The sequence below is a fragment of the Ranitomeya variabilis genome, chromosome 6 (assembly GCF_051348905.1).
Source record: "Ranitomeya variabilis isolate aRanVar5 chromosome 6, aRanVar5.hap1, whole genome shotgun sequence".
Taxonomy (NCBI): Eukaryota; Metazoa; Chordata; class Amphibia; order Anura; family Dendrobatidae; genus Ranitomeya; species Ranitomeya variabilis.
Window position 1 is genome coordinate 220,029,033 of NC_135237.1, and position 22,061 is coordinate 220,051,093.

The window sequence follows — 22,061 nt, forward strand, 5'->3', positions numbered from 1 at the left end:
GCAGGTAAAAGGCACTGCGTTTTGCCTGCGGATTTACAGCAGATTTCCAGTGTTTTTTTGTGCGGATTTCACCTGCGGATTCCTATTGAGGAACAGGTGTAAAACGCTGCGGAATCCGCACAAAGAATTGACATGCTGCGGAAAATACAATGCAGCGTTTCTGCACGGAATTTTCCGCACCATGGGCACAGCAGATTTGGTTTTCCTTAGGTGTACATGGTACTGTAAACCTGATGGAAAACTGCTTCGAATTCGCAGCGGCCAATCCGCTGCGGATCCGCGGCCAATCCGCTGCAGATCCGCTGCGGATCCGCGGCCAATCCGCTGCAGATCCGCAGCCAATCCGCTGCGGATCCGCGGCCGATCCACTGCGGATCCGCGGCCGATCCGCTGCGGATCCGCGGCCGATCCGCGGCGGATCCGCTGCGGATCCGCGGCCTATCCGCTCTGTGTGCACATGCCATAACCCTACCCCTAACCCTACCCGTAACCCTAACCCTACCCCTAACCCTACCCCTAGTTCTAACCCTAACCCTAGTGGAAAAAGAAAAAAAAATATTTTCTTTATTTTATTATTGTCCCTACCTATGGGGGTGATAAAGGGGGGGGTTTATTTATTATTTTTTTATTTTGATCGCTGTGGTAGAACCTACCACAGCGATCAAAATGTACCTGTAACGAATCTGCCAGCCTGCAGATTCGGCGGGCGTACTGAGCATGCGCCCGCCATCTTGGAAGATGGCGGCGCCCAGGGAGAAGACGGACCGACTTCGGGAGAATCGGTAAGTATGAGGGGGTGGTGGATCGGAGCACAGGGGGGGGGGATCGGAAGACGGGGGGAGCGGACAGGAGCACGGGGGAGCGGACAGGAGCACGGGGGAGCGAACAGGGGGACGGAGGGGGGTACCTGACAGAACGGAGGACTGGGGAGGAGATCGGGGGCGGTGGGGGGGGGCCAGTACATGATTTCCAGCCATGGCAGATGCTATTGCAGCATCGGCCATGGCTGGATTGCAATATTTCACCATTTTCATAGGTGAAATATTGCAAATTGCTCTGATTGGCTGTTGCACTTTCAACAGCCAATCAGAGCGATCGTAGCCACGTGGGGGCAAAGCCACCCCCCCTAGGCTGAAGTACAACTCCCCCTCTCCCTGCAGATCGGGTAAAATAGGAATTAACCCTTTCACCCGATCTGCAGGGATGCGATCATTCCATGACGCCGCATAGGCGTCATGGGTCGTGAAGGGGTTAAAGCCGCGACATGTCAGCTGTTTTGTACAGCTGACATGTGCGCGCAATGAGCGCGAGCGGAATCGCGATCCGCCCGCGCCCATTAACTAGTTAAATGCCGCCGTCAAGCGCTGACAGCGGCATTTAACTAGCGCTCCCGGCCGCGCGGCCGGAACTGCTCGCACCGCTGACCCCCGTTACATGATCGGGGGTCAGCAGTGCATTGCCATAACAACCAGAGGTCTCCTTGAGACCTCTATGGTTGTTGATGGCCGATTGCTTTGAGCGCCACCCTGTGGTCGGCGTTCAAAGTACACCACCATTTCTGCTACATAGAGGTGATCTGTACTTCACCTCTATGTAGCAGAGGCGATCGTGTAGTGCATGCTTCTAGCCTCCTATGGAGGCTATTGAAGCATGCCAAAATTTTAAAAAAAAAGTGTTTACAAATATTAAAAAAAATATATATATAAAAGTTTAAATCACCCCCCTTTCGCCCCAATCAAAATAAAACAATAAAAAAAAAAAAATCAAACATACACATATTTGGTATCGCCGCGTTCAGAATCGCCCGAGCTATCAAAAAAAACAAAGGATTAACCTGACCGCTAAATGGCGTAGCGAGAAAATAAAATCAAAATGCCAAAATTACGTTTTTTTGGTCGCCGCGACATTGCATTAAAATGCAATAATGGGCGATCAAAAGAACGTATCTGCACCAAAATAGTATAATTCAAAACGTCAGTTTGGCACGCAAAAAATAAGCCCTCACCTGACCCCAGATCACGAAAATTGGAGACGCTACGGGTATCGGAAAATCGCACAATTTTTTTTTTTTTTGCAAAATTTGGAATTTTTTTCCACCACTTAGATAAAAAATAACCTAGACATGTTAGGTGTCTATGAACTCGTAATGACCTGGAGAATCATAATGGCAGGTTAGTTTTAGCATTTGGTGAACCTAGCAAAAAAGCCAAACAAAAAAACAAGTGTGAGATTGCATTTTTTTTGCAATTTCATCACACTTGGAATTTTTTTCCCGTTTTCTGTTACACGGCATGGTAAAACCAATGGTATCGTTCAAAAGTACATCTCGTCCCGCAAAAAATAAGCCCTCACGTAATAAGCCCTCACATGGCCATATTGACGGAAAAATAAAAAAGTTATGGTTCTGGGAAGGAGGGGAGCGGAAAACAAAAAAAGCTCCGGGGGTGAAGGGGTTAATCATAGACCTGAGACAGGGACAAGGGGGCATCCTGTATATCTTGAGGAAAGAAGGTTTAAGCCATAATAACAGACGCAGATTCTTTACTGTAAGTTTACTACCTGCGGATGAGCCACTGGCCCTTGGGACAACAGATCCAGGATGTCTGGGAGAACCCAAGGGTCTGAGAAGGACATCATCCTCAGCCACGAAAACCTTGTCCTCCTAGGCCAGAAAGGGGCTATTACGATCACCCTCGCGTGGTAATCCCGAAGTTTCCTCAGAACTAAGGGAATCAGGATTATTGGCGGGTAGGCGTAAGCTCAGTTTGATATGGTAATTCCAAAGTATTGTAAAGGTGTCTAGAGGAACTGGGCTCCCCAAGGGATAGATTGAGCAGAAAGACTATTTTCTGATTCCGGCTGTTTGCGAACAGGTCTATATCTGGCCAACCCCAATGTTCTGCAATCTGATTGAATACTGTCTGGTTCAGCTCCCACTCCCAGTCTCAGTCGTGTTCGACTTAGGTAATCTCCCGTCCGATTTTCTGCGCCCTTTATGTGAAGTGCTGACAAAGAACCTAGGTTGGCTTCCGCTAGATTGGCCTCGGCTAGATGAAAGATGGACTTTGTCAAGTCCATCAGAGACCGAGATCTGGTGCCCCCCTGGTGGTTCACATATGCTACCACCACTTGGTTGTCCGAGAACACCCTTACATGGTGGGACTGAAGGGAGCTAAGAAAGTGAACGAGGGCAAGTTACACTGCTAACAGCTCTTTCATGTTTGACTAAACTAATTTTTGTTCCTCTGACCAAGGACCCTGGGTTATCTGATCTCCTAGGTGTGCTCCCCACCCCCAGGGGCTTGCGTCCGTGGTTAGGATTTGGGATATTGGCCATACTCAGGGAACGTCTCTGGATAAATTGTTTGTATGCGACCACCATGCTAGAGAACGGGCAGTTCCGGACGTGATTTTTAACCGCCCTGCTAAATTTCTGCCTAGAGATGTTCCTGCTGCTAATATTTCCCATTGCAGCTCTCGGGTATGGGCTTGAGCTCACTGGACCGCCAGAGTACAAGCTGTCATTGATCCCAGCAGTGACATCGCCCTCCGTAAGGTGGTGATAGGGGAGTCTTATGCGTGATGCTAGCTGTATCATGTTCTGACTTCTTCCCTGTGGGAGATGACACTCTGGTTTGAGTCTATGATTATTCCCAAGTACTCTTGCACCTGACTCGGTAGGATTTGGGTAAATTTAAATAGCCATCCCAGACTCGCCAGTGACCTCATAACTTTGTCTAGCTGTTTTTTTTTTTTTGCAGGGATGAGGGGAATTGCCTATTACCAGGAGGTCGTCCAGATATGGAATTATCATAATATTTTGCTCTCTTATGTGGGACATAACTTCCACCATTATTTTGGTGAATACCCTCAGGCAATAGCCAGGACGAAAGGGAGTGCTCTGAACTGGTAATGTTTTCATTCCCCCTGAATTTTGACTGCCACCCTGAGAAACTTGCAATGGTCCTTGTGGATGGGTACATGGCAGTACGCATCCCTCAAGTCTAACAGTCATGAAAAAGGTTGGAAAAAGCTTTCTCACAGCTGATTTTATGTTTCCATTTTGAAGTGTTGAGTTTCCAGAAATTTGTTCAACTTTTTAAAATTTACAATTGTCCTGTACGTCCCATCTGGTTTATTCCGAAGGAAAAGAGGGGAAAAAAACATTTGCCTCTTTCTTGGGAGGGGACTTCTTGAAGCAAGCCCTTCTCTGTCAGACCTAGAATTTCCTTAAGGGCTCATTTCTCGTCTTTTGCTGACCTTTGTGGAGTTACTATGAAGGAAGTGGGTGGGGGAGAATGAAATCTTAGTTTTAGACCTAGTTTATTACAGTTAAGTCCATATATATTTGGACAGAGACATTTTTTTAATTTTGTTTATAGACATTACCACAATGAATTTTAAACAAATCAATTCAGATGCAGTTGAAGTTCAGACTTTCAGCTTTCATTTGAGGGTATCCACATTAAAATTGGATGAAGGCTTTAGGAATTTCAGCTCCTTAACATGTGCCACCCTGTTTTTAAAGGGACCAAAAGAAATTGGACAATTGACTCCAAGGCTATTTCATGGATAGGTGTGGGCAATCCCTTCGTTATGTCGTTCTCAATTTAGCAGATAAAAGGCCTGGAGTTGATTTGAAGTGTGGTGCTTGCATTTGGAAGGTTTTGCGGTTGAGTAAACATGCGGTCAAAGGAGCTCTCCATGCAGGTGAAACAAGCCATCCTTAAGCTGCAAAAACAGAAAAAACCCATCCGAGAAATTGCTACAATATTAGGAGTGGCAACATCTACAGTTTGGTACATCCTGAGAAAGAAAGAAAGCACTCGTGAACTCATCAATGCAGACCTGGGCGCCCATGGAAGACAACAGAGGTGGATCATCGCAGAATAATCTCCATGGTGAAGAGAAACCCCTTCACAACAGCCAACCAAGTGAACAACACTCTCCAGGAGGTAGGCGTATCAATATCCAAATCTACCATAAAGAGAAGACTGCATGAAAGTAAATACAGAGGGTTCACTGCACGATGCAAGCCACTCAAGCATCAAGAATAAAAAGGCTAGACTGGACTTTGCTAAAAAACATCTAAAAAAAGCCAGCACAGTTCTGGAAGAACATTCTTTGGACAGATGAAACCAAGATCAACCTCTACCAGAATGATGGAAAGAGAAAAGTATGGTGAAGGCGTGGAACGGCTCATGATCCAAAGCATACCACATCATCTGTAAAACACGGCAGAGGCAGTGTGATGGCTTGGGCATGCATGGCTGCCAGTGGCACTTGTTCACTAGTATTTATTGATGATATGACCGAGGACAGAAGCAGCCAAATTAATTCTGAGGCATTCAGAGCCATACTGTGTGCTCAGATCCAGCCAAATGGATTGGTCATCGTTTCATACTACAGATGGACAATGACCCAAAACATACAGTTAAAGCAACCCAGGAGTTTATTAAAGCAAAGAAGTGGAATATTCTTGAATTTCCAAGTCAGTCACCTGATCTAAACCCAATTGAGCATGCATTTCACTTGTTAAAGACTAAACTTCAGACAGAAAGGCCCACAAACAAACAGCAACTGAAAACCACCGCAGTGAAGCCCTGGAGAGCATCAAAAAGGAGGAAAACAGCGTCTTGGTGATGTCCATGAGTTCAAGACTTCAGGCAGTCATTGCCAACAAAGGGTTTTCAACCAAGTACTAGAAATGAACATTTTATTTAAAGTTATTTAATCTGTCCAATTACTTTTGGTCCCTTTAAAGACAGGGTGGCACATGTTAACCCCTTCACCCCCAAGGGTGGTTTGCACGTTAATGACCGGGCCAATTTTTACAATTCTGACCACTGTCCCTTTATGAGGCTATAACTCTGGAACGCTTTGACGGATCTTGGCGATTCTGACATTGTTTTCTCGTGACATATTGTACTTCATGTTAAAGGTAAAATTTATTCGATATAACTTGCGTTTATTTGTGAAAAAAATGGAAATTTGGCGAAAATTTTGAAAATTTTGCAATTTTCCAACTTTGAATTTTTGTGCCCTTAAATCACAGACATATGTCACGCAAAATACTTAATAAGTAACATTTCCCACATGTCTACTTTACATCAGTACAATTTTGGAACCAAAATTTTTTTTTGTGACGGAGTTATAAGGGTTAAAAGTTGACCAGCAATTTCTCATTTTTACAACACCATTTTTTTTTAGGGACCACATCTCATTTGAAGTCATTTTGAGGGGTCTATATGATAGAAAATACTCAAGTGTGACACCATTCTAAAAACTGCACCCCTCAAGGTGCTCAAAACCACATTCAAGAAGTTTATTAACCCTTCAGGTGTTTCACAGGAATTTTTGGAATGTTTAAATAAAAATGAACATTTAACTTTTTTTCACACAAAATTTATTTCAGCTCCAATTTGTTTTATTTTACCAAGGGTAACAGGAGAAAATGGACCCCAAAAGTTGTTGTACAATTTGTCCTGAGTACGATGATACCCCATATGTGGGTGTAAACCATTGTTTAGGCGCATGGCAGAGCTTGGAAGGGAAGGAGCGCCATTTGACTTTTCAATGCAAAATTGACTGGAATTGAGATGGGACGCCATGTTGCGTTTGGAGAGCCCCTGATGTGCCTAAACATTGAAACTCCCTACAAGTGACACCATTTTGGAAAGTAGACCCCCTAAGGACCTTATCTAGATGTGTGGTGAGCACTTTGACCCACCAAGTGCTTCACAGAAGTTTATAATGCAGAGCCGTAAAAATAAAAAATCATATTTTTTCACAAAAATGATCTTTTCGCCCCCAATTTTTTATTTTCCCAAGGGTAAGAGAAGAAATTGGACCCCAAAAAATGTTGTGCAATTTGTCCTGAGTACGCTGATACCCCATATGTGGGTGTAAACCATTGTTTGGGCGCATGGCAGAGCTTGGAAGGGAAGGAGTGCCATTTGACTTTTCAATGCAAAATTGACTGGAATTGAGATGGGACGCCATGTTGCGTTTGGAGAGCCCCTGATGTGCCTAAACATTGAAACTCCCTACAAGTGACACCATTTTGGAAAGTAGACCCCCTAAGGAACTTATCTAGATGTGTGGTGAGCACTTTGACCCACCAAGTGCTTCACAGAAGTTTATAATGCAGAGCCGTAAAAATAAAAAATCATATTTTTTCACAAAAATGATCTTTTCGCCCCCAATTTTTTATTTTCCCAAGGGTAAGAGTAGAAATTGGACCCCAAAAAATGTTGTGCAATTTGTCCTGAGTACGCTGATACCCCATATGTGGGTGTAAACCATTGTTTGGGCGCATGGCAGAGCTTGGAAGGGAAGGAGCGCCATTTGACTTTTCAATGCAAAATTGACTGGAATTGAGATGGGACGCCATGTTGCGTTTGGAGAGCCCCTGATGTGCCTAAACATTGAAACTCCCTACAAGTGACACCATTTTGGAAAGTAGACCCCCTAAGGAACTTATCTAGATGTGTGGTGAGCACTTTGACCCACCAAGTGCTTCACAGAAGTTTATAATGCAGAGCCGTAAAAATAAAAAAATCATATTTTTTCACAAAAATGATCTTTTTGCCCCCAATTTTTTATTTTCCCAAGGGTAAGAGAAGAAATTGGACCCCAAAAAATGTTGTGCAATTTGTCCTGAGTACGCTGATACCCCATATGTGGGTGTAAACCATTGTTTGGGCGCATGGCAGAGCTTGGAAGGGAAGGAGCGCCATTTGACTTTTCAATGCAAAATTGACTGGAATTGAGATGGGATGCCATGTTGCGTTTGGAGAGCCCCTGATGTGCCTAAACATTGAAACTCCCTACAAGTGACACCATTTTGGAAAGTAGACCCCCTAAGGAACTTATCTAGATGTGTTTTGAGAGCTTTGAACCCCCAAGTGTTTCACTACAGATTATAACGCAGAGCCGAGAAAATAATTTTTTTTTTTTCTCAAAAATGATTTTTTAGCCCCCAGCTTTGTATTTTTACAAGGGTAACAGAATAAATTGGACCCCAAAATTTGTTTTCCAATTTGTCCTGAGTACGCTGATACTCCATATGTGGGGGGGAACCACTGTTTGGGCGCATGACAGAGCTCGGAAGGGAAGGAGCGCCATTTGGAATGCAGACTTAAATGGATTGGTCAGCAGCCGTCACGTTGCATTTGCAGAGCCCCTGATGTACCCAAACAGTACAAACCCCCCACAAGTGACCCCATATTGGAAACTAGACCTCCCAAGGAACTTATCTAGATGTGTTTTGAGAACTTTGAACCCCCAAGTGTTTCACTAAAGTTTATAGCGCAAAGCCGTGAAAATAAAAATTCTTTTTTTTTTTTCACAAAAATGATTTTTTAGCCCCCAGTTTTGTATTTTCACAAGGGTAACAGGATAAATTAGACCCCAAAAGTTGTTGTCCAATTTGTCCTCAGTACGCTGATACCCCATATGTCGGGGGGAACCACTGTTTGGGCGCATGACAGAGCTCGGAAGGGAAGGAGCGCCATTTGGAATGCAGCCTTAAATGGATTGGTCTGCAGGCGTCACGTTGCATTTGCAGAGCCCCTGATGTACCCAAACAGTACAAACCCCCCACAAGTGACCCCATATTGGAAACTAGACCTCCCAAGGAACTTATCTAGATGTGTTGTGAGAACTTTGAACCCCCAAGTGTTTCACTACAGTTTATAATGCAGAGCCGTGAAAATAAAACATCTTTTTTTTCCCACAAAAATGATTTTTAGCCCCCCAAATTTTTATTTTCCTAAGGATAACAAGAGAACTTGGACCCCAGAAGTTGTTGTTCAATTTGTCCCGAGTACGCTGATAACACATATGTTGGGGTAAACCCCTTTTTGGGCGCACGGGAGAGCTCGGAAGGGAAGGAGCACTGTTTTACTTTTTCAACGCAGAATTGGCTGGAATTGAGATTGGACGCCATGTCGCGCTTGGAGAGCCCCTGATGTGCCTGGACAGTGGAAACCCCCCAATTCTACCTGAAACCCTAACCCAAACACACCCCTAACCCTAATCCCAACGGTAACCCTAACCACACCCCTAGCCCTGACACACCCATAATTCTAATCCCAACCCTAATCCAAACGTAAATGTAATCCAAACCCTAACCCTAACTTTAGCCCCAACCCTAACTTTACCTCCAACCCTAGCCCTAACCCTAACCCTACCCCTAACCCTAACCCTAAACGTGACTGAAATACGTGGCACTGAAATACGTGGCACTGAAATACGTGGCACTGAAATACGTGGCACTGAAATACGTGGCACTGAAATACGTGGCACTGAAATACGTGGCACTGAAATACGTGGCACTGAAATACGTGATACGTGGCACTTAAATACGTGGCACTGAAACACGTGGCACTGAAACACGTGGCACTGAAATACGTGGCACTGAAATACGTGGCACTGAAATACGTGGCACTGAAATAAGTGGCACTGAAATATGTGATATGTGGCACTGAAATACGTGGCACTGAAATACGTGGCACTGAAATACGTGGCACTGAAATACGTGGCACTGAAATACGTGGCACTGAAATACGTGGCACTGAAATACGTGGCACTGAAATACGTGATACGTGGCACTTAAATACGTGGCACTGAAACACGTGGCACTGAAATACGTGGCACTGAAATACGTGGCACTGAAATACGTGGCACTGAAATACGTGGCACTGAAATACGTGGCACTGAAATACGTGGCACTGAAATACGTGGCACTGAAATACGTGGCACTTAAATAAGTGGCACTGAAATATGTGATATGTGGCACTGAAATACGTGGCACTGAAATACGTGGCACTGAAATACGTGGCACTGAAATACGTGGCACTGAAATACGTGGCACGTGGCACTTAAATACGTGGCACTGAAACACGTGGCACTGAAATACGTGATACGTGGCACTGAAATACGTGGCACTGAAATACGTGGCACTAAAATACGTGCAACTGAAATACGTGGTACTAAAATATGTGGCACTGAAATACGTGATACGTGGCACTGAAATACGTGGCACTGAAACACGTGGCACTGAAATACGTGATACGTGGCACTGAAATACATGGCACTGAAATACGTGGCACTGAAATACGTGGCACTGAAATACGTGGCACTGAAATACGTGGCACTGAAATACGTGGCACTATGACTGTCAGAAAATGTTCATTAAACGGTTAGGGGTGAGGTTAGGGGTAGAGTTAGGGTTAGGGTTTGGATCCCTTTATCACCTTGATGGTGGTGGGTGGCTTTTCAGTGTGTTTTCTGTTTTTTTCGATAAAAATGCATGCGTTTTTAACGCAAACAAACGCATGTGCTTAAAAACGCAAGAAAATACTGCAGGTTGTATTTCTGAAAATGAACGCATGCAGAAAAAAACCGCATGCGTTTGAAAACGCGACCAAACGCGTACAAAAAAACCGCATGCGTTTTCAATGTTAAATATAGGGAAAAAACGCTGCAGACAAAAACGCAAGTGTGAAACCAGCGACGCTTTTTATAGCAAAAAAGTTTTTGCGTCTCCACATTTTGAGACCTATAATTTTTCCACATTTGCTCCACAGAGTCATGTGAGGTCTTGTTTTTTGCGGGACGAGTTGACGTTTTTATTGGTAACATTTTCGGACACGTGACCGTTTTTGATCGCTTTTTATTCCGATTTTTGTGAGGCAGAATGACCAAAAACCAGCTATTCATGAATTTCTTTTGGGAGAGGCGTTTATACCGTTCCGGGTTTGGTAAAATTGATAAAGCAGTTTTATTCGTCGGGTCAGTATGATTACAGCGATATCTCATTTTTTTATGTTTTGGCGCTTTTATACGATAAAAACTATTTTATAGAAAAAATAATTATTTTGGTATCGCTTTATTCTCAGGACTATAACTTTTTTTTTGTTTTGCTGATGATGCTGTATGGCGGCTTGTTTTTTGCGGGACAAGATGACGTTTTCAGCGGTACCATGGATATTTATATCAGTCTTTTTGATCGCGTGTTATTCCACTTTTTGTTCGGCGGTATGGTAATAAAGCGTTGTTTTTTGCATGGTTTTTTTTTTTTGTCTTACGGTGTTTACTGAAGGGGTTAACTAGTGTGGCAGTTTTATAGGTTGGGTCATTACGGACGCGGCGATACTAAATATGTGTACTTTTATTGTTTTTTTTTTAAATTTAGATAAAGAAATGTATTTATGGGAATAATATTTTTTTTTTTTTTTCATTATTTTGGAATATTTTTTTTTATTTTTTTTTACACATTTGGAAATTTTTTTTTTAACTTTTTTACTTTGCCCCAGGGGGGGGACAATACAGATCGGTGATCTGCCAGTTTGCATAGCACTCTGACAGATCACCGATCTGAGAGAAGTGCAGGCTGCTTCACAGTGCCTGCTCTGAGCAGGCGTCTGTGAAGCCACCTCCCTCCCTGCAGGACCCGGATCCGCGGCCATCTTGGATCCGGGTCTGGAGCAGGCAGGGAGGGAGGTAAGACCCTCGCAGCAACGCGATCACATCGCGTTGCTGCGGGGGGCTCAGGGAAGCCCGCAGGGAGCCCTCTCCCTGCGCGATGTTTCCCTGCATCGCCGGCACATCGCGATCATGTTTGATCGCGGTGTGCCGGGGGTTAATGTGCCGGGGGCGGTCCGTGACCGCTCCTGGCACATAGTGCCGGATGTCAGCTGCGATATGCAGCCGACACCCGGCCGCGATCGGCCGCGCTCCCCCCGTGAGCGCGGCCGATCGGCTATGACGTACTATCCCGTCGGCGGTCATACGGGCCCACCCCACCTCGACGGGATAGTACGTCAAATGTCGGGAAGGGGTTAAGGAGCTGAAACTCCTAAACCATTCATCCAATTTTAAGGTGGATACCCTCAAATGAAAGCAGAAAGTCTGAACTTCAACTGCATCTGAATTGTTTGGTTTAAAATTCATTGTGGTAATGTCTATAGCCAAAATTAGAAAATCGTTGTCTGTCCAAATGTATATGGACTTAAATGTGTATCTAGGATCCACGTACTTCTGGATATTTTTTCCCAGGCCGGGAGAAAGGAAGCCAACCTCAATCTGACATGGGGAACACCTTCATTGGGGTTGTTTTTTGTTATCAAAGGGGCTACTGAACATGAACCCCTTGCCTCTATTTCTTTTATCCTCCCACCCATCCTTGTGGCCTTTTGGGCGTTTCCTCTGACTGAACCTTCTGATCCAAAAGGGCCGTCTGTAGGACTGGCTGGAAAACCCAAGAAAAGATTTCTTTTTATCTCCTGTTTTGTCCAAAATATCATCTAGTGTAAGTCCAAACAGGAACTCGCCCTCGGAGGGAATGGAGCATAATTTTCATTTTGTCTGGAGATCCCCTGGCCAGCACTTGAGCCATAGGGCTCGCCTCGCAGCATTAGAAACGGAAGCGGACCTGGCTGCTAACCTGACAAAGTCCGCCGATGCATCTGCCTTGCATTGATAATTTTTGTTTTATTGTTCTCAATGCATTCCACTATGTAATGAATAAAGATTTGCAACTGCAATATTTCATTCATATCTAGGATGTGATATTTTAGTGTTCCTTTTATTTATTTATTTTTTTACTAGTGCATGAAGATCATTAACCCAATATGCAAACTAAGGATAAAAAAAACAGAGCCAGAAAAGCATTTATTTGGCAGCCATGACACACAAAAAAGGATACAAGATGATTAAAACATTGTATGTTGCCAAAAGGAACAATAAAAACGGCAAAAAAAAAACAAAAACCCAAGCCTTCACAGTCTCATTGACCCAAAATTGAAAACGTTACAGGAATATGGTGACAATTAAATTGTTGTGTGCTTTTTCGCAATTTTGCCACACTTGAAACTTTTTTCCCCCCACCTTCCAGCACATCACATAATAAAATGAAGTCATTTAAAAAATGTTGATGGAAAAGTTATCACTCCTTGAAAAAGGAGAGGATAAAATGAAAACGCAGACATAAAATAAGCTATTGTGCAGGTGCCATTTTGCACAAAAAAAAAAATTTCTTAAACAAAACTGCATGTCTACATAAAACGAAAATATGCATATTATCCACAGAGTCATGCTACAGCGCAGTCGCCACCGCCACCTGCCTTATGTGATTTTTTTTCTTCAAATCGTTCAGTATGTAAATAGGGGGCAGGTCACAGGAGGATCAGTGACCTGTCATAAGCCATACAGATGAATATGCAAGCAGAGCAATACAAAGCGATGGCCACGGAGTGCGAGAATCTAATAATAATAATAAATAATAATAATTTTATTTATATAGCGCCAACATATTCCGCAGCGCTTTACAACTTATAGAGGGGACTTATACAGACAATAGACATTACAGCATAACAGAAATCACAGTTCAAAACAGATACCAGTAGGAATGAGGGCCCTGCTCGCAAGCTTACAATCTATGAGGAAAAGGGGAGACACGAGAGGTGGATGGTAACAATTGCTTTAGTTATTTGGACCAGCCATAGTGTAAGGCTCGGGTGTTCATGTAAAGCTGCATGAACCAGTTAACTACCTAAGTATGTAACAGTACAGACACAGAGGCTATTAACTGCATAAAGTGTATGAGAACATGATGGAGGAACGTGATTATGTTGTTGTTTTTTTATTAATAGGCCACACAGGGATAATTAGGTTAATGCGTTGAGGCGGTAGGCCAATCTGAACAAATGAGTTTTTAGGGCACGCTTAAAACTGTGGGGATTGGGGATTAATTGTATTAACCTAGGTAGTGCATTCCAAAGAATCGGCGCCGCACGTGTAAAGTCTTGGAGACGGGAGTGGGAGGTTCTGATTATTGAGGATGCTAACCTGAGGTCATTAGCAGAGCGGAGGGCACGGGTAGGTTGGTAGACTGAGACCAGAGAGGAGATGTAGGGTGGTGCTGAGCCATGGAGTGCTTTGTGGATGAGGGTAGTAGTTTTGTACTGGATTCTGGATTGGATGGGTAGCCAGTGTAATGACTGGCACAAGGTAGAGGCATCGGTGTAACGGTTGGCGAGGAATATGATCCTGGCAGCAGCATTCAGGACAGATTGGAGCGGGGAGAGTCTGGTAAAAGGTAGGCCAATTAGTAGAGAGTTACAATAGTCCAGACGAGAATGAATAAGTGAGACAGTAAGAGTTTTTGCAGAGTCGAAAGTAAGAAAAGGGCGAATTCTGGAAATGTTTTTGAGATGCAGATAAGAAGAGCGAGCCAGTGATCGGATGTGGGGGGTGAATGAAAGCTCGGAATCAAGGATGACTCCAAGGCAGCGGGCATGTTGCTTTGGAGTAATGGTGGAACCGCACACAGAGATGGCAATGTCGGGCAAAGGTAGGTTTGTAGAGGGAGAGAACACGAGGAGTTCAGTTTTTGACAGGTTCAGTTTCAGATAGAGGGAGGACATGATGTTAGACAGCGGTAAGACAATCACTGGTGTTTTCTAAAAAGGTCGGCGTGATAACAGGAGAAGAGGTATATAATTGGGTGTCGTCAGCATAGAGATGGTACTGGAAACCAAATCTACTGATTGTTTGTCCAATAGGGGCAGTATACAAAGAGAAGAGGAGGGGGCCTAGGACTGATCCTTGAGGAACCCCAACAGTAAGGGGAAGGTGAGAGGAGGAGGAACCAGCAAAACAAACAGTGAAGGATCGGCCAGAGAGATAGGAGGAGAACCAAGAGAGAACGGTGTCCTTGAGGCCGATGGAGCGGAGCATAGTGAGAAGGAGCTGATGATCCACAGTGTCGAATGCTGCGGAGAGATCCAAGAGAATGAGCATGGAATAGTGACCATTAGATTTAGCTGTTAGTAGGTCATTAGAGACTTTAGTGAGGGCAGTTTCAGTAGAGTGCAAAGAGCGGAAACCAGACTGAAGAGGGTCGAGAAGAGAATTATCTGAGAGATAGCGGGTAAGACGGGAGTGGACCAGGCGTTCCAGGAGTTTAGAGATGAAGGGAAGATTAGAGACAGGTCTATAATTAGCGGCACAATTTTGATCGAGGGAGGGCTTTTTAAGTAGTGGATGTATGATGGCATGCTTAAATGAGGAGGGAAAAATACCGGAAGTGAGGGAAAGGTTGAATATTTTTGTTAGGTGAGAGGTGACAGCCGGGGAAAGGGACTGGAGGAGATGCGACGGAATGGGGTCGCTGGTGCAAGTGGTCGGGCGAGAAGATGCAAGGAGCCTGCTTACTTCTTCTTCTGTAACTGGTTCAAAGTCAGAGAGTGAACTAGATGCAGTGGGGGAGGGAGGACAGTGCTTGGTATGAAGAGATTGGGAAATGATTTCCTGTCGAATGTGGTCAATTTTTTCTTTGAAGTAATTGGCCAGATCGTCAGCGCGGAGATCTGTGGTTGGGGCCTGCTCTCTTGGGTTGAGTAGGGACCGGAAAGTGTCAAAGAGACGTTTAGGGTTATTGGACAGCGAGGTGATGAGGGTGTTGAAATAGGTTTGTTTGGAGAGGTGAAGGGCAGAGTTGTATGTTTTTAACATGAACTTATAATGGATGAAATCTTCGGGCAGATTAGATTTTCTCCACAGACGTTCGGCGCACCTGGAACACCGCTGCAGGAAACGTGTTTGCAGCGTGTGCCACGGTTGTTGCCGTCTGTGCCGAGTTGTTCTATGTATAGGAGGTGCAGCTTCTTCCAGGGCACTTTGCAGGGTTTCATTGTAATGCTTCAGAGCAGAATCAGGACAAGAGATGGAGGAGATTGGGGCCAATGAAGACTGCAAGTTCTTCATAAGTTTCTGGGTGTTAATGGCCTGTATGTTTCTATAAGTGTGGAAAGTGGGGGTGACCTGAGCGGGATGGCAGTTCTTGATAGAGAATGAAAGAAGGTTGTGGTCAGAGAGCGGGAGAGGGGAGTTTGTGAAATCATCCAGTGAGCAAAGCCGGGAGAAGACCAAATCAAGGGAGTTTCCATCATCATGTGTTGGAGAGTTAGTATGCTGCGAGAGGCCGAAAGAGGAGGTTAGAGATAAAAGGTGAGAAGCAGATGGGGAGAGGGGAGAAGCAATTGGGATATTGAAATCACCCATGATGAGGGTGGGGGTCTCATAAGAGAGAAAGTGTGGAAGCCAGGTGGCAAAATGATCCAGGAACTGGTGAGAGGGGCCGGGAGGACGATACACCACCGCCACTCGCATGGAGAAGGGGACGTAGAGTCTGACAGCATGGACCTCAAAGGAAGGGAATACAAGTGAGGGTACTTGGGGGATAACTTGGAAGGTACATTTGGGTGAAAGGAGCAGACCAATGCCTCCACCTGCTCTGTTGTCTGATCTTGGGGTATGAGAAAAGTGTAGTCCACCAAATGAGAGAGCAGCAGCAGCGGTGGTGTCTGACTGCTGGATCCAGGTTTCAGTAAGAGCCAGGAGATTAAGAGAGTTAGGAAGGAAGAAGTCATGAATGAAGGAGAGTTTATTACACACAGAGCGAGAATTCCAAAGGGCACAATTCAAAGAGACAGAAGGCATGCAGGGAATATTCATAAGGTTAGAGGGGTTTCTTGGTGTAGCAGGTGGGAGGTTTGACTGGCTATAACATGGGGGGCCGGGGTTCGGAGAGATGTCTCCAGCAACTAGGAGAAGGAGGATAGAAAGAGTGAGCAGATGGTTAAGTGATTTGTGAGAGCGTCTCTTGTGTTGGATGGTGGGACTGCATGGATCTGTACTGTTAAGCAATGTGAACAGAGCATGAGTGCTATACATAGGAGAGGCAAGGACAGAGGGGCCAATATGGATGGAGTGTAAAGAGTTGATGCAAGGGCGGTGATTGTGTGTGAAAGCAGCAGCCATGATATAGATTATACAAATACATATGGTGAGTATTTGCTGTGTGCCAACTGAATAGGGAATAGATTTAGATTGTCTTACCTGTCTCCTGCCCTGTCTAACTGCCATGTTATAACTGCTGAATACTTAGAAAAAAAAGTACTTTGAAAAAAAAAAAGTACACGAATAATAGTGCACGAATGCCCCCTGCATGAATGCTTCCCCAAGCTATATCTACATTTATAGGTGGCCAGCTCTTAGATCTCACTTTTTTTTTTTTTTTTTTTGGTCTTCCCCCCTCTCGTTACCAATCAATCTAACTCAATTGAGACAGCAGGGCACAATAAATGTAGTGATCAGATAAACAAATGTCCAGGTCTACATGGATCATAAACCCCTTTGAAAAACAGTTATGCGAACTCTTGGCATAAGGACAAGCAGAAGAGAATTAAATATCTAGAAACAAAAACAATTGCATAACAAGCTGGCTAACAAATATAGATATAAGCAGGAATCAATGCCGAAGGTAGAAGGACTCTGATACCATTCAAGCTTGCTTGCTGTCAGGGAATGGAGCAATAGACATGCAGGATATTTCAGTTCAAAGAATGAGTGATATGTTACCATTCAAGCTTGCTTGCTGTCAGGGAATGGAGCAATAGACATGCAGGATATTTCAGTTCAAAGAATGAATGATATGTTACCATTCAAGCTTGCTTGCTGTCAGGGAATGGAGCAATAGACATGCAGGATATTTCAGTTCAAAGAATGAATGATATGTTACCATTCAAGCTTGCTTGCTGTCAGGGAATGGAGCAATAGACATGCAGGATATTTCAGTTCAAAGAATGAATGATATGTTACCATTCAAGCTTGCTTGCTGTCAGGGAATGGAGCAATAGACATGCAGGATATTTCAGTTCAAAGAATGAATGATATGTTACCATTCAAGCTTGCCATTTAACCCCTTCGCCGTACTAGTACTGCTCCGCGGGAGGTGCTTTTGTGACCAGAGCAGTACTAATACAGCGCCACCATTTTCCGGTCACAGAATCTCATTAACAGCAAACTACAAATAAGATTAAACAACCACAAGATGGATTTCATCAACCAAGATATCATTTTAATCAGTATAACTGCGCTGAACTAAACAAGATTATTGTGTAGGTTACTGAGCAAAGTCCTGCTGAGATTCCCTTTAACCATCAGCTCTCTCCAGTATTACAGATCAGCCCCAAGTGAGTATGCAAGACACTGAAAAAAAAATGCACATAAATTCTAAAAGGAAAACAAAAAGGATTATACAAACCTGTTTAACCATTTCAAGAAATTTCTCTTTTTCATACTTTTGAAGAGACTTATAGTCTTCAATTGATGTTACGTCAAGCTTATGCTTAGTTTTTGGTTTAGGTGGTTCAAATGGACATGTCAGAATGGCAATTTTAGCATCATTAACTTCCTGAAGAAAAAAAAACAAAAAAACAAAACAAAAAATGCTATTAGAGGGATTCTATCATCAGAATTATAGCAGGGTCACAATATATATCTTACAGAAAAGTTACAGACATTGAGTGTAATTTTTTTTTAGACCAAGAAAGGCCAATTTAGGGTTAAAAAAAAAAATAGCCAACCTCTGTCAAAATTAGGCATGGCACCTGGTGTAAGCACTGAATTTGGCTCTTGAGTTCTGATTTATGAAACATGGGCATCAGCAGTCTACAAGAAGAAGGTAATCAGCAAGTGCACAAATACTCCTACTCCATCTAATTAAGGTGTAAGAGGTATATGTGATATTTAATCCCTTAATGACTGCTGATACGCCATTTAACCCCTTCGCCGTACTAGTACTGCTCCGCGGGAGGTGCTTTTGTGACCAGAGCAGTACTAATACAGCGCCACCATTTTCCGGTCACAGAGCTGCATAGCGTGGTGATCGGGTCACGATGGCTGCTGTCCCTGACAGCAGACCATCCCTGCATATCGCCCTGGTGGGCTGAAAGCCCCCAGCTTCAGCGATCGCTGTGATTGGTTGGTCAGAATTTACTAGCCAATCACAGCAATGTGACAATAAAGTTAATTAAACAAACATGTGACATACAGTCATTGGTGATGTGACAGCACCAATCACAGACGTCACAATGGGTGGGGTGATCACGATGTCAACTCACCTGAGTAACCCCTTTGGCTCCAATTGGCTGAACAATAGTTTTTGGGCAATCAGCGCTTAAGAGGTTAATTTAAAATAGCGATCACAGCCCTGCATGCCAGCTTTGTCTCAGATTTGGCGTGCAGAGTGGTTCTCTAGCCACTCTGTCACCTGAGTAAAAGAATGCATTGGTGGCCAGTGCGATCTTCCCTGCCATCTTTAGCCTCCTGCTCCATTGAGAGCCTCCTGTGATCTGTGCTCCGCTGTGTGAGTCATCAGTGATCACAGCAGCAACACCTCCCCCATCCATGTCCCAGTCCTCCCCTCCACTTCGAACTGAATTTTTAGCGCACTTTTTTGTGCTTTTTTTTTCGTGAGTGTAGCATCCTGCGCAGAGCATTCGTGCACTTACTGTGTCCGCAGCGCTTTGATCAGAGTCTGAGCCACGGGACTTTTTTTTAGCTAGCTAGCATAGCGGACGTCGCTTAAACTTAAACTTATTTTTATATTTTTTTTTTGAAAAAAATATCAGTTGTTAGTACAGCGTAATTTTAGAGATAGCGTAGCCGGTGTCACAGTATTAGTGACAACCGATCTTTGTTGGGGGGGGGGGGGGGGGAACGGGCCTCTCTGACCTTTCCCGGCGCCCGCGCACTGCAGTACTTTGCTCTGCCCTCAACAGGGCAGACAAAGTACGCCTGCGCCGAAGCAGCAGCAAGACGACAAAAAGAGGATGTCATCTGATGAAGATAGAAGGCGCTGGACCGGACCGCGATGCCCATCGGACACGGACCGCAGTGGGACTGCCCCTGGGTGAGTATATTATAACCTTTATTTCTCATCTTTCAGGTTACATCGGGGGCTTATCTACAGCATTACAGAATGCTGTAGATAAGCCCCTGGTGCCGGTGGCCGAAGCTCATATACGATTTTGGGGGTGACAGACTCCCTTTACCGTCTAATTTTTTTATGCATATTGCCTCTTCTGAGAAAAAGAGGACTTAACTCTATAGCGCCACCTGTTGAAAGTAGCGATCCTACAAGTCACAATCAACCCTTTAACGAGTTGTGCAATATGCCACCAATGTGAAGGAAACCCAGTTCCTCCCACGTCACCAATCCGTGATGTCATTACACAGGCACAGCTTTCCGGCGCCCCCTTTGTCTCTCAGGTCAGTAAGGGAACCGCACCTAGAGCAAATAGCCGCCCTTGGAGACTGCCCTGTTACCCACGCTGGGTATTCTAAGATTCGCAATCAGAGTAAAAGGATCATCCCAAAATTAATTTATGATTTAATTGCCTTAAGGGCGCACTAGGTAATACAGAAATACACAGTCAAAATATATCAAGAGTTACAGTCAGAGTAAAATATAACAATCATAAGACAAGGCTTAGAGGTATAAAGCTGGAGGTCAATTTACCAGGTTGAAGGTCGCTTGTGGAAGCCAGGGGGCTCAACGTTCCGCAGGTCCAAGACTTAGTTGCTGGGCAGCCCCCAGAACGCATGTGCTTGCTCCCCTCTGGCTGGCATATGCCCTGTTCCTTAGTTAGTCATCTTCCTCTGTTCTGACCCACTCTCCAAGTGTCCCAGCTCTTAACCCTGCTGTGTCCCTCCCCCTGTAGCTGGGTGGGCTTAGCAGTCTCCACCCCTCTGCCTGCCTGCTAGATTTATTCCAATATCTAATAAATGGGATAACTCCTCTCAGGATGATCGCATCAGTACACGGGCGGTACCAGTGCATGTGGTTTGTTCTGCCGGTCGTACAGGGATCAAACCTGGGCCCATTCGGTCGCTGTGGGAGGCTGATCTCTATATCTCGGGTTTCAGAGCTCCCACGGGCCCGGGAGTCGCACTGTCAGATGCGCAATTTCTTTAGGGCGAGGGGGATATTTTTTATTAGCCGGTACCTCGGACGATGTGTCCATAATTCACGATTCCATGTTGGAGACGGTTCGACTGGACGGCTATAATAGATGTGTATCCTGTGGCCACTTGACATGCGTGCTTTAATTAAGCCCCTCAGGCACCTCTATGTCCCCTGCTGGTGTGGCTTCCTCACTCAGGCTTTGAAATGCCAACTGCCTGCTACATGGTACTCAGCCGATTACCATACTAAAAGGAACTTTACTCATCAGAAAAGGTAGGGGCCAGGAGCACTCCTCTCTGCAGACCTGTGACCAGGAGACAAAATGGAGTCACGCCAATCTGTTAGTATGCCCATCCAAGATGGCGGCTGTTCCCTCATCACAACTCCCTGCTTTAGAGGGCGCTAGGGGGCATCACATTCCTGTGTTCCCCCATACGCCAGTCCACACCTTCTCCATCAGCGTTACCATGGTCTCTGCCGCTTCTGTGGCGAATGCTTAAGTGATACTGCTGGAGAGCCAGGCTCCAGCGTAGCAACCTCCCATTCGTCCCAGAGACCGAGTGTAACCAGCTGAGGGGGTTGTGGTCTGTTTCCACGGTGAAGTGGCGTCCGTACAAGTATGGCTGCAGACGCTGTAGGGCCCATACAATTGCCAGACATTCCTTCTCCATCGTGGAATAAGCCACTTCCCTCGGCAGGAGCTTCCGGCTCAGGTACAAAACGGGGTGTTCATGTCCCGTAGTGTCGACCTGGCTGAGCACAGCACCGAGGCCAAAGTCACTGGCGTCGGTCTGTACTAGGAACGGCCGCGTGAAGTCGGCTGCCTGTAGTACAGGAGAGCTAGACAAGGCGGTTTTGAGTGCCTGGAAAGCTGTCTCGCAGGCGTTGATTGTGACTTGTAAGATCGCTACTTCCAACAGGTGGCACTATAGAGTTAAGTCCTCTTTTTCTCAGAAGAGGCAATTTGCATATTTAATTTCCCAAAGGAGCATTGCACGGCGAATAAGCCTCCTTACCTTGACAATCCAGCTGGTATGTCACTCTCCATAAGGAGAAACGATACCCCTTAGACCCTAATTTTTTTTTATACATTTTTTTTTTTTTTAACATCTGATGTTTTTCATTTTTTCCTTTTATACATTTTATCGCTACTTTTTTTTCTCAAATCGTTGCCAGTTGCAGCATCGCAGAGTTTCAGATCTGTGGTGTTTGAGGTGCAAGGTGAGGATGTTCCAATGAT

General features: G+C 44.8%; 1 protein-coding gene across 4 annotated transcripts in view; it reads right to left on the reverse strand.

Moving 5' to 3' along the window:
• CCT5 (chaperonin containing TCP1 subunit 5) overlaps positions 1-22,061 on the reverse strand; it is a 342,485-nt gene that overhangs the window by 140,208 nt on the left and 180,216 nt on the right. For all 4 annotated transcript variants that reach the window (XM_077269457.1, XM_077269455.1, XM_077269456.1 and 1 more), the window contains one exon: positions 18,116-18,265. In XM_077269457.1, the coding sequence (XP_077125572.1) occupies positions 18,116-18,265 (150 nt within the window). The remainder of the gene's footprint in view (positions 1-18,115; positions 18,266-22,061) is intronic.